The sequence below is a fragment of the Salmo trutta genome, unplaced genomic scaffold, assembly GCF_901001165.1.
Source record: "Salmo trutta unplaced genomic scaffold, fSalTru1.1, whole genome shotgun sequence".
NCBI classification, from domain to species: domain Eukaryota; kingdom Metazoa; phylum Chordata; class Actinopteri; order Salmoniformes; family Salmonidae; genus Salmo; species Salmo trutta.
Genome location: NW_021822858.1, coordinates 40,081 through 52,151, shown reverse-complemented (window position 1 = coordinate 52,151; position 12,071 = coordinate 40,081). Strand labels below are relative to the sequence as shown.

Genomic DNA, 12,071 nt, shown 5'->3' with positions numbered 1-12,071 from the left:
AGAAAGTTAGAAGTGATATTATAGGACACACTGTGTGAAAGGTTGCTGCTCTGTCAGCAGTTTCCTGTGGAGTTTTTCAGTTTGCTGTAGTGTGTTCAACCACTGATCTAAGATAAGTTGCTGAGAAGTTTATCTCACATCAAAGTCCTAATGAACTAATTACATAGAGGTCATATAGCCTAGCAGTATTTCCCACTCTTCAGTCCACTCTCCAAGACAGTAGGCTGGTATATCTCAGTGGAGCCCCAGTTAGAGACAGATATGATACCTGCAGTGATATTGATTATCCTGTTATGGAGAACAGGTAGGATGCTGTTATACTGATATACACTTGTGACAGTTACTGAGATATGTTTTGATATTTTAACCTCTCTGGCGCATGTGGGACGAACTCGTCCCACCTACGTAACAGCCACTGAAATCCAGTGGCGCGATTTTTGAATCGTTAGAAATACTATTACTTCAATTTCTCAAACATATGACTATTTTACAGCTATTTAAAGACAAGAATCTCGTTAATCTAACCCCACTGTCCGATTTCAAAAAGGCTTTACAACGAAAGCAAAACATTAGATTATGTCAGCAGAGTGCCCAGCCAGAAATAATCAGACACCCATTTTTCAAGCTAGCATATCATGTCACATAAACCCAAAACACAGCTAAATGCAGCACTAACCTTTTATGATCTTCATCAGATGACACACCTAGGACATTGTGTTATACAATACATGCATGTCTGTTCAATCAAGTTCATATTTATATCAAAAAACAGCTTTTTACATTAGCATGTGACGTTCAGAAAAAGCATAACCCCCGCAAACTTCCGGGGAATTTACTAACAGTTTGCTAAATTACTCACGATAAACGTTCACAAAAAGCATAACAATTATTTTAAGAATTATAGATACATTACTCCTCTATGCACTCGATATGTCCGATTTTAAAATAGCTTTTCGGATGAAGCACATTTTGCAATAATCTAAGTACATAGCCCGGCATCACAGGGCTAGCTATTTAGATACCCACCCAGGTCAGCCTCCACCAAAATCACATTTCCTATAAGAAAAATGTTCTTACCTTGCTTGTTCTTCGTCAGAATACACTGCCAGGACTTCTACTTCAATAACAAATGTTGGTTTGGTCCCAAATAATCCATCCTTATATCCAAACAGCGACGTTTTGTTCGTGAGTTCTAGACACTATCAGAATGCAACATCACGGTCTCGCGCATGGCGCATTGGCGTGACAATAGAAAATAAAGGAAAGCCGCACACTCTAAGAGCTCAGATGCAAAAATTTTAATAACCAACGTTTCGACAGCTAAGCTGTCTTCATCAGGGTATCCTGATGAAGCATTGGCGTGACAAAACATTTCTAAATATTCCATTACCGTACTTCGAAGCATGTCAACCGCTGTTTAAAACCAATTTTTATGCCATTTATCTCGTAGAAAAGTGATAATATTCCGACCGGGAATATGCATTGAGCCTAAACAGCCGAATAAAATTTCTCCTCAGGAGCGAATCGTGCACGCGCCTCATTCAAAGGTCCTCTGAGCCGCCACTTACCAAAGGCGATAATGTGTTTCAGCCTGAGGCTGCCTCATCAACCTTCAGGTATTTCCCGGGTTCTGAGAGCCTATCGGAGCCCTGGGAATTGTCACGTTACAGCTAAGATCCTTACTTTTCAATAAACAGATGCAAGACGCACGACTCCTTGTCAGACAGGGTACTTCCTGCTTGAAACCTTGTCAGGTTTTTGCCTGCCATAGGAGTTCTGTTATACTCACAGACACCATTCAAACAGTTTTAGAAAATTCAGAGTGTTTTCTATCCAAACCTGAACAATAATATGCAAATTCTAGCTTCTGAGTTGGTGTAGGAGGCAGTTATAAATGGGCACATATTTTTTCCAAAATTCTCAATACTGCCCCCTATCCCAAACAGGTTAAGATATATGATAATTTGCAGGGGTAGCAAAAGAACATGAAACTGGAAGCAGACAGGAGAAATTTGTCTCAAAGAAGGACAATGATGTGATCACCTGTAAATGTACTTTACTGTAGCCTAACTGTCCATCTGGGGACAGGCACTAATGTCAGTTAAGTTGTGATGGTGTCATGCATCTGACTGTTGTATATTCAGTGTGTCAATGATTGATTGTATATGTCTCTATGTAAATGAATGAGAATTATGTATTATATTTAATATTGGTGTTATGTTAGAGCAGGAGAAGGGAGGGGTGTAGATGCTAGAGGTCTTTTACCTGAGTCAAGATCAACAGGTCCAACACAATATGTCAGGAAGAGAGAGAGAGATTGAGGGCGGGGAGAGAAAGACTTGGGGGAAGAGAGGGAGAGAGAGAGAGAGAGAGAGAGAGAGGAGGGAGCGAGAGAGAGAATGAGGGCGGGGAGAGAAAGACTTGGGGGAAGAGAGGGAGAGAGAACAGAGGGGAGAGAGAGAGAGAGATGTCAACAGAGAGAGGGGCTGACAGACTAACATGCAGTCAACTGAATATCTTTTCATTACTGACTTCTCACCAGTGATGTCATCACGACCAGTAACCTTTTCCCACTCTTGGTCCGGCTCGGCTTGACTCCGACCTCTGAAATTAATGATTTACAAAAAAAACAGACGAAATCAAATGTATTAAATTAGATATAAACTCATTGGCTAAGAGAGTTACACATTTCCATTGAAGGGGAATGTACACTACCTGACCAAAAGTATGTGGACACCTGCTCATCTAACATCTCATTCCAAAATCATTGGCATTAATATGGAGTGGGTCCCCCGTTTGCTGCTATAACAGCCTCCACTCTTCTGGCAAGGCTTTCCACTAGATGTTGGAACATTGCTGCTATAACAGCCTCCTCTCTTCTGGGAAGGCTTTCCACTAGATGTTGGAACATTGCTGCTATAACAGCCTCCACTCTTCTGGGAAGGCTTTCCACTAGATGTTGGAACATTGCTGCAGGTGTCACGCCCTGGCCATAGAGTTTTTATTCTCTATTTTGGGTTAGGCCAGCTTGTGACTAGGGTGGGCATTCTATGTCCTTTTTTCTATGTTTTGATATTTCTTTGTTTTAGCCGGGTATGGTTCTCAATCAGGGACAGCTGTCTGTCGTTGTCTCTGATTGGGAGCCATACTTGGGTAGCTTTTTCCCACAGGGTTGTTGTGGGTAGTTATTTTCTGTTTTGTACATTGTGACCTGACATAACTGTTGGCTTTCGTTTGTTTCTTTTGTTAAAGTGTTTCTTATCATTAAATAGTATAATGAACACTCACCTGGGTCGTCAAAGCTGCGCTTTGGTCCCCTTCTTCAACAGACGATCGTTAAAGCAGGGACTTGCTTCCATTCAGCCACAAGAGCATTAGTGAGCTTGGGCGATTAGGCCTGGCTCGCAGTCTGCATTTCAAATCATCCCAATGGTGTTTTATGGGGGTTGAGGTTAGCGCTCTGTGCAGGCCAGTCAAGTTCTTCCACACCGATCTCGACAAACCAATTCTGTTTGGACCTCGCTTTTTGCACGGGGAAATTGTCATGCGGAAACAGGAAAGGACCTTCCCAAACTGTTGCCTCACAGTTGGAAGCACAAGATTGTCTAGTATGGCAATGTATGCTGTAGCAATTAGATTTCCCCTTCACTGAAACTAAGGGGCATAGCCCAAACTATGAAAAACAGCATCAGACCAATATTCCTCCTCCACCAAACCTTACAGTTGGCATTAAGCATTCGGCAGGTTGTGTTCTCCTGTTATCCAAGCTTTACACCACTCCAGCTGACGCTTGGCATTGACCATGGTGATCTTAGGCTTGTGTGCGGCTGCTTTGCCATGGAAAACCATTTCATGAAGCTCCCGACGAACAGTTCTTGTGCTGAAGTTGCTTCCAGAGGCAGTTTGGAACTCGGTAGTGAGGGTTGCGACCGAGGACAGACCATTTTTGACGCACTACGTGATTCAGCACTCGGAGGTCCCGTTCTGTGAGCTTGTGAGGCCTACCACTTCACGGTTGAGCCGTTGTTGCTCCTAGATGTTTCCACTTCACAATAACAGCACTTACAGTTGACCGGGGGCAGCTCTAGTAGGGCAGAACTTTGACAAACTGACTTGTTGGAAAGGTGGCATCCTGTGATGGTGCCATGTTGAAAGTCACTGAGCTCTTCAGTAAGGCCATTCTACAACCAATATTGCATGGCTGTGTGCTTGATTTCATCCACCTGTCAAGAACGGGTTTGGCTGAAATAAAATCCACTAATTTTGAAGGGGTGTCCACATACCTTTGTATATATAGTGTGGGAACACATGGGTGTTGTTGCACCATACCAATGATAAGCCTGTCTTCCCCATCACATCATGAAAGGTCATGTTGATGTTCATTTAATCTCTGTCTCTCTCTTCCTCTGTCTCATCCCTTTCTCCTTTGTGTCTCTCTCTCTCTCTCTTTCTCTCTCTCTCTCTCTGTCTCTCTCTCTGTCTCTTTCCCTCTCTTTCTCCTCAGATCTCCAGGCTCAAAGTGTCAGTCCACCAGGTAGGTATAAGAGTATAAATCTACAGAGATTATAGCAGTTCAAAATTCGTCAACTTTATTATCCAACACATGGAGAAATTCATGTGTCCATACAAATCATTCTAAAACCCCAATAACAAGTACTGTTGTATGGAACTTTTAATACTTGTCAACCACAAAGCACTACTGCTGTTAGAATAACAGAAGCACTGTCATCATCTGTCCTCACCACTGTGTTTTCCTCTCTGCTGTTTTACAGCTGAACTCTCAGTCAGACTGGTGAATGGGTCCACTTCCTGTTCTGGGAGAGTGGAAGTTTTCTATGAAGGAGAGTGGTCAGGTCTATGTTTTTGGTGGCAGAGCATGAGAGAGGTTAAAGTTTTGTGTAGACAGCTGGACTGTGGGAATCCTGTAGCTGAATCAAGTGGACCTCTGATTGAAGATGGAAGAGGAGTCACACTATTTAGTTGCAAGGGAAATGAGTCTTCTATTAGAGAGTGTGTCATCATAAAAGGCATACCTGGTATCTTAGTAGGAGTACTTCCTGGTGACTGTGAAGGTGAATATTATCATCATGTGACCTGTTCAGGTAAGAGACTGGTCATATTGAGAGATTTATTTCTACATTATACAATATTACCATGTATCATGTTTTATGTGTTTTTTATTTCATTTAAATAGAGGGAGAGATGTTAGATGTATTTAAACATTATATTTGTATTTAGTCCTTGACAGTGTCATCAACAAAACTGATTGAATGTTCAAGCAAGTCTTTTTCTCCAGAGTCTGTGAGGCTTGTGGACGGAGCTGGTCTCTGCTCTGGGAGAGTGGAGGTGAAGTCCAATCAGTCCTGGGCCTCAGTATGTGAAGCTGACTTTGACCGGCAGGATGCAGAGGTAGTCTGTAGGGAGCTTGGCTGTGAGGCTCCTGCAGCTCTACAGGTGGGGCTCTATGGAGAAGGTGAGGGTCAGACCTGGGATAAAGAGTTCCAGTGTAAAGGCAAAGAGTCCCTTCTCCTGGACTGTGACACCTCAGACAGAAAACACAACACCTGCCTACCTGGTAATGCTGTTGGACTCACCTGCTCAGGTAAGCAACAGTTTGTCAATCAATCAACATTGTTTCTCACCTGGAGTGAAGAATATGAGAGACAATATAGGTGTGTTTTAGTGAGAAAATAGTAAGATTACTGTCTCTCTCTTTTCTTTTCTCAGAGCCTGATGATGTGAGGCTGGTGAGAGGAGGCAGTCGCTGTGCTGGTGGAGTGGAGCGGTACGACCAGGGAGAGTGGAGGACTGTGGGAGCTGAGGACTGGGACCAGGAGGATGTAGCTGCAGTAGTGTGTAGACAGCTGGGTTGTGGCTCCACTGTTTCAGTTCTTCCTGGAAACACCACTAGAGGGTTTGGAGTTCATTGTGATGGTCCTGAGACTGTACTGAGGGAGTGTAGAAGAAGATATGATCTCTATCCTGGACTCACAGCGATCTGCTCAAGTAATAACAAGATTTTATAATTACATTCAACTGATTTCCTTCATTCATACAACTTCCTCTGTCACATGTCATGTTATTGTCATATCTAAATGAGGGAAAGTAGTTGAGGAGCTACGTTTTTCTTTTTCTCTCGTCTTGTTCCAGATGTCCTGCTTAAGCCTGATATCAACATATGTTGTCTCAGTGACTGTAGGCCCACTACTCATGTTGCCCTGTGAGGGAGGGTGGCTAGCACTGTTACATGCTGATGTTATTGTCATATCTATAGGAAACTAGTTGAAGAGGCTTGTTCTTGTTCTCTTTTATTGTTCACAGATCTCCTGGTCCAGCCTGATATCTCCCTGACTGACTCAATGGGAGGGGTCTCCGGGGGCCACAAGGGGCCCGATGTGTTCAGAGGCTACAGCTTCACCATCACCTGCTCCACTCAGCATCAGTACCCAGGAGGCTCCTTCTTCCTCACGTTCACCGGCTCCAACAGAACCCAGACCCAGCCAGCTGTCAATCACTCTGCTGCCTTCCTCTTCCCTGCTGCAGATGACTCCCATCAAGGGATCTACAGCTGTGTTTATGACAATTATGTTTTCTCTCATAACTTCTCCTCTGAGAGCGAGCTCCTCTCCCTCACCGTCACAGGTAACTGAACATGAACCAGACTTGTAACTTTGTCATTGACAGATTTCCCACAGATCTATCTGATGATGATGATGATCAGTCCCCTTCATCAAAGGTGTTTTCTGTTTTTGCAGCCTCTCCTCTGCCAGCCTTCATCATCAGACATGTTGTAGTGCTGCTGATCCTACTGACAGCCATCACCACCTCCTACCTGTACTACAAGGTAAAGACATTCAGACAGACAGAGAGAGAGAGAGAGAGATAGAGAGAGAGAGAGAGAGACAGAGAGAGAGAGAGAGAGAGAGAGAGAGAGAGAGAGAGATCTGACTGTTGGTGCTGTGTCTCCCTAGCCCACCAGGAGGCAGAAGAGAGTGAACAGGGTGAGCAGGATGGATCTTTATGTCAATGGAGACGGTCTCTCTGAGCTCCAGAGCTGAAGCCGGCCCGGGAGAAGAGAGAGCAGCCCAGGGGACGGAATAGAATGAAGCTGATCCTACATGCTGATCTTAGGTCAGTTTTGTGTTTAAAATGTGGTGACAAACCTTAAGTGCTTCTAATTTAATAATAATTGTATTATTTTATTATTAATAATAATTTTAATAACAAGTTCAGAATTCGTTTATCTTTCTAGAACCTTGGAAGAAATCTAAAAGGAGTGATTGCAACCAGCATTATTCTGTTTAGTTTGGTTTTTACCACCAGGGAAACATGGGGTTCTGGGAAACATGGGGTTCTGGGAAACATGGGGTTCTGGGTAACATGGGGTTCTGGGTAACGTGGGGTTCTGGGAAACATGGGGTTCTGGGTAACATGGGGTTCTGGGTAACATGGGGTTCTGGGAAACATGGGGTTCTGGGTAACATGGGGTTCTGGGTAACATGGGGTTCTGGGTAACATGGGGGTTCTGGGTAACATGGGGTTCTGGGTAACATGGGGTTCTGGGTAACATGGGGGTTCTGGGTAACACGGGGTTCTGGGTAACACGGGGTTCTGGGTAACATGGGGGTTCTGGGTAACATGGGGTTCTGGGTAACATGGGGTTCTGGGTAACATGGGGGTTCTGGGTAACATGGGGTTCTGGGTAACATGGGGTTCTGGGTAACATGGGGTTTTGGTAACATGGGGTTCTGGGTAATATGGGGTTCTGGGTAACATGGGGTTCTGGGTAACATGGGGTTCTGGGTAACATGGGGTTCTGGGTAACATGGGGTTTTGATTATTTTAAGCGATTAGCTCAATTACGTGTGTTTAGTGTCCAGAATGTATTGCTATTTGCTTTTGTCTTCATGTGTTTATCTTATTTAGTGTCTCTTAGATTCTTTATCTTATTTAGTGTCTCTTAGATTCTTTATCTTATTTAGTGTCTCTTAGATTCTTTATCTTATTTAGTGTCTCTTAGATTCTTTATCTTATTTAGTGTCTCTTAGATTCTTTATCTTATTTAGTGTCTCTTAGATTCTTTATCTTATTTAGTGTCTCTTAGATTCTTTATCTTATTTAGTGTCTCTTAGATTCTTTATCTTAGTGTTCTCTTAGATTCTTTAAATTGAAGTGTTTCCATTATTAATCCATGTATTATTATAATCATCTGTTCATTCTTTTGTATTTTGAATCATGTTTTGATGAAGGGGTCCTCTTTAACTCAAGTAATTTTGGTTTGTTGTTGTTTACCTCTCATGATGTTGTTGATTATGAATGTTATGATATTGATTATTGATTATTAATTATGATGTAGATTATTGATTATGATGTTGCTCTTTAAACTGCCATGTGATCAACTGAATTCTTTTTAATAAAATTACATGCTGTCAGTATTGTGTGATTCCCCTCTTGGACAGACTACAACATACAGTATGAATTAACTGGTCGTACATTTGGCAGGAGGTTAGGAAGTGCAGCTCAGTTTCCACCTCATGTTGTGGGCAGTGTTGCACACACATTAACTAGGAGATCGGGAACAAGTTCTCATTTAGAACTGCGACCTGGCCAAGATAAAGCAAAGCAGTGTGACACAAACAACAACACAGAGTTACAAATGGAATAAACAAGCGTACAGTCAATAACACAATAGAAAAAAAGAAAGTATATATACAGTGTGTGCAAATGGCATGAGGAGGTAAGGCAATAAATAGGCCATAGTAGCGAAGTAATTACAATTTAGCAAATTAACACTGGAGTAATAGATGAGCAGATGATGATGTGCAAGTAGAAATACTGGTGTGCAAAAGAGCAGAAAGTAAATAAAAACAACATGGGGATGAGGTAGGTAGATTGAGTGGGCTATTTACAGATGGGCTATGTACAGCTGCAGCGATCGGATAGCTGCTCAGATAGCTGATGTTTAAAGTTAGTGAGGGAAATATAAGTCTCCAGCTTCAGCGATTTTTGCAATTCGTTCCAGTCATTGGCAGCAGAGAACTGCAAGGAAAGGCGGCCAAAGGAGGTGTTGGCTTTGGGGATGACCAGTGAGATATACCTGCTGGAGCGTGTGCTACGGGTGGGTGTTGTTATCGTGACCAGTGAGCTGAGAAAAGGCGGAGCTTTACCTAGCATAGACTTATAGATGACCTGGAGCCAGTGGGTCTGGTGACGAATAGGTAGCGAGGGCCAGCCAACTAGAGCATACAGGTCGCAGTGGTCATACCAATACAATTTACCTTTTCTTTACACTGTTCTAATGAATGTACATTTCCATAATATTAGCTATCTTCCATAAACGTGGAACAAGGATTGAACCCATGTGCTTCAGTTTACAGAAACAGATGATTTAGCATATCTATTTCCTTCTTAGAATGTCAACATTCTGGAAAGTGGGAGTTGTGCAAAAGATAATTTAACAACTAAATACAATCAACAGAGAAGTTGGGGATTAACGTTGGACCACATACATGTAAAGTACTGGATCTACCACAGAGATACATCCCCTTACTATAATAGCTGTGTTGCAATATTGACACAACTTGCTCTTTCTGCAAAGTCCTCCAATAAAAGCACAGGTCCATGATATCAGATGTCTTTCATACAGGCACGGACGGGATTTGAACCCATGATCTTCGGTTTACGAGACCAATGCCTTACCACTTGGCCACCACGCCACCCTACTATACAAATTTTACATCAACATTCTGGAAAGTAGTAGTTGTGTAAATGTGAATTTGGCCCACAAATAAACTCAGTGGAGAATCTTGGGATTGAACCGAGGACCTCATACATATTTTGCATGCACTCCCCCTCTGAGCTTCCATCCCATTTTTTTATTGTTATTTATTTCACCTTTATTTAACCAGGTAGGCTAGTTGAGAACAAGTTCTCATTTACAATTGCGACCTGGCCAAGATAAAGCAAAGCAGTTCGACAACATACAACAACACAGAGTTACACATGGAGTAAACAACATACAGTCAATAATACAGTAGAAAAAAAATAAGACTATATACAATGTGAGCAAATGATGTGAGATAAGGGAGGTAAAGGTAAAAAATGCCATGGTGGCAAAGTAAATAAAGTATAGCAAGAAAAACAATGGAATGGTAGATTTGTAGTTTGAAGAAAGTTCAAAGTTCAAATATAAATAATATGGTGCAAAGGAGCAAAATAAATAAAATAAATAAATACAGTAGGGGAAGAGGTAGTAGTTTGGGCTAAATTATAGATGGGCTATGTACAGGTGCAGTGATCTGTGAGCTGCTCTGACAGCTGGTGCTTAAAGCTAGTGAGGGAGATAAGTGTTTCCAATTTCAGAGATTTTTGTAGTTCGTTCCAGTCGTTGGCAGCAGAGAACTGGAAGGAGAGACGACCAAAGGAGGAGTTGGCTTTAGGGGTGACCAGAGAGATATACCTGCTGGAGCGCGTGCTACAGGTGGGTGCTTCTATGGTGACCAGTGAGCGGAGATAAGGGGGGACTTTACCTAGCAGGGTCTTGTAGATGACCTGGAGCCAATATGTTTGGCGACGATTATGAAGTGAAGGCCAGCCAACGAGAGCATACAGATCGCAGTGGTGGGTTGTATATGGGGCTTTGGTGACAAAACGGATGGCACTGTGATAGACTACATCCAGCTTGTTGAGTAGGGTATTGGAGGCTATTTTGTAAATGACATCGCCGAAGTCGAGGATTGGTAGGATGGTCAGTTTTACGAGGGTATGTTTGGCAGCATGAGTGAAGGATGCTTTGTTGCGAAATAGGAAGCCAATTCTAGATTTCACTTTGGATTGGAGATGATTGATGTGAGTCTGGAAGGAGAGTTTACAGTCTAACCAGACACCTAGGTATTTGTAGTTGTCCACAAATTCTAAGTTAGAACCGTCCAGAGAAGTTATGCTGGATGGGCGGGCAGGTGCAGGCAGCGATCGGTTGAAGAGCATGCATTTAGTTTTACTTGTGTTTAGGAGCAGTTGGAGGCCACGGAAGGAAAGTTGAATGGCATTGAAGCTCGTCTGGAGGGTTGTTAACACAGTGTCCAAAGAAGGGCCAGGAGTATACAGAATGGTGTCGTCTGCGTAGAGGTGGATCAGAGATTCACCAGCAGCAAGAGCGACATCATTTATGTATACAGAGAAAAGAGTTGGCCCAAGAATTGAACCCTGAGATTCCCCCATAGAGACTGCCAGAGGTCCAGACAGTAGGCCCTCCGATTTGACACACTGAATTCTGTCAGAGAAGTAGTTGGTGAACCAGGCGACGCAATCGTTTGAGAAACCAAGGCTACTAAGTCTGCCGATGAGGATGTGGTGATTAACAGAGTCAAAAGCTTTGACCAGGTCAATGAATACGGCAGCACAGTATTGTTTCTTATCGATGGCGGTTACGATGTCGTTTAGGACCTTGAGCGTGGCTGAGGTGCACCCATGACCAGCTCTGAAACCAGATTGCATAGCGGAGAGGGTGCGGTGGGATTCGAAATAGTCGGTAATCTGTTTCTTGACTTGGCTTTCGAAGACCTTAGAAAGGCAGGGTAGGATGGATATAGGTCTATAGCAATTTGGGTCAAGAGTGTCACCTCCTTTGAAGAGGGGGATGACAGCAGCTGCTTTCCAATCTATGGGAATCTCAGACGACACGAAAGAGAGGTTGAACAGGCTAGTAATAGGGGTTGCAATAATTTCGGCAGATAATTTTAGAAAGAAAGGGTCCAAATTGTCAAGCCCAGCTGATTTGTAGGGGTCCAGATTTTGCAGCTCTTTCAGAACATCAGCTGAATGGATTTGGGAGAAGGAGAAATGGGGGAGGCTTGGGCGAGTAGCTGTGGGGGGTGCAGTGCTGTTGAATGCAGTAGGGGTAGTTAGGTGGAAAGCATGGCCAGCCGTAGAAAAATGCTTATTGAAATTCTCAATTATAGTGGGCTTATCGGTGGTGACAGAGTTTCCTATCCTCAGTGCAGTGGGCAGTTGGGAGGAGGTGTTCTTATTCTCCATGGACTTTACGATGTCCCAGAACTTTTTAGAGTTGG

The 12,071-nt window shown here is 43.1% G+C and overlaps 1 protein-coding gene, 1 long non-coding RNA gene and 1 other non-coding gene across 3 annotated transcripts; 2 read left to right on the top strand and 1 right to left on the bottom strand.

The window, feature by feature from the left end:
- Window positions 1-4,876: 4,876 nt before the first annotated feature.
- LOC115185829 (scavenger receptor cysteine-rich type 1 protein M130-like) lies at window positions 4,877-6,455 on the top strand (the record flags this gene model as incomplete). Its single annotated transcript, XM_029745844.1, has 4 exons — window positions 4,877-5,102; window positions 5,297-5,602; window positions 5,728-6,006; window positions 6,322-6,455. Coding segments are annotated over exons 1-4 (945 nt in total), but the record flags the coding sequence as incomplete, so codon positions are not given.
- LOC115185833 (uncharacterized) lies at window positions 6,456-7,010 on the top strand. Its single transcript, XR_003875409.1, has 3 exons — window positions 6,456-6,642; window positions 6,756-6,844; window positions 6,972-7,010. It is a non-coding gene; the product is annotated as an uncharacterized LOC115185833 (long non-coding RNA).
- Window positions 7,011-9,644: 2,634 nt separating this feature from the next.
- On the bottom strand, window positions 9,645-9,716 carry trnat-cgu (transfer RNA threonine (anticodon CGU)). Its single transcript has one exon. It is a non-coding gene; the product is annotated as a tRNA-Thr (tRNA).
- Between the last annotated feature and the right edge of the window lie 2,355 nt (window positions 9,717-12,071).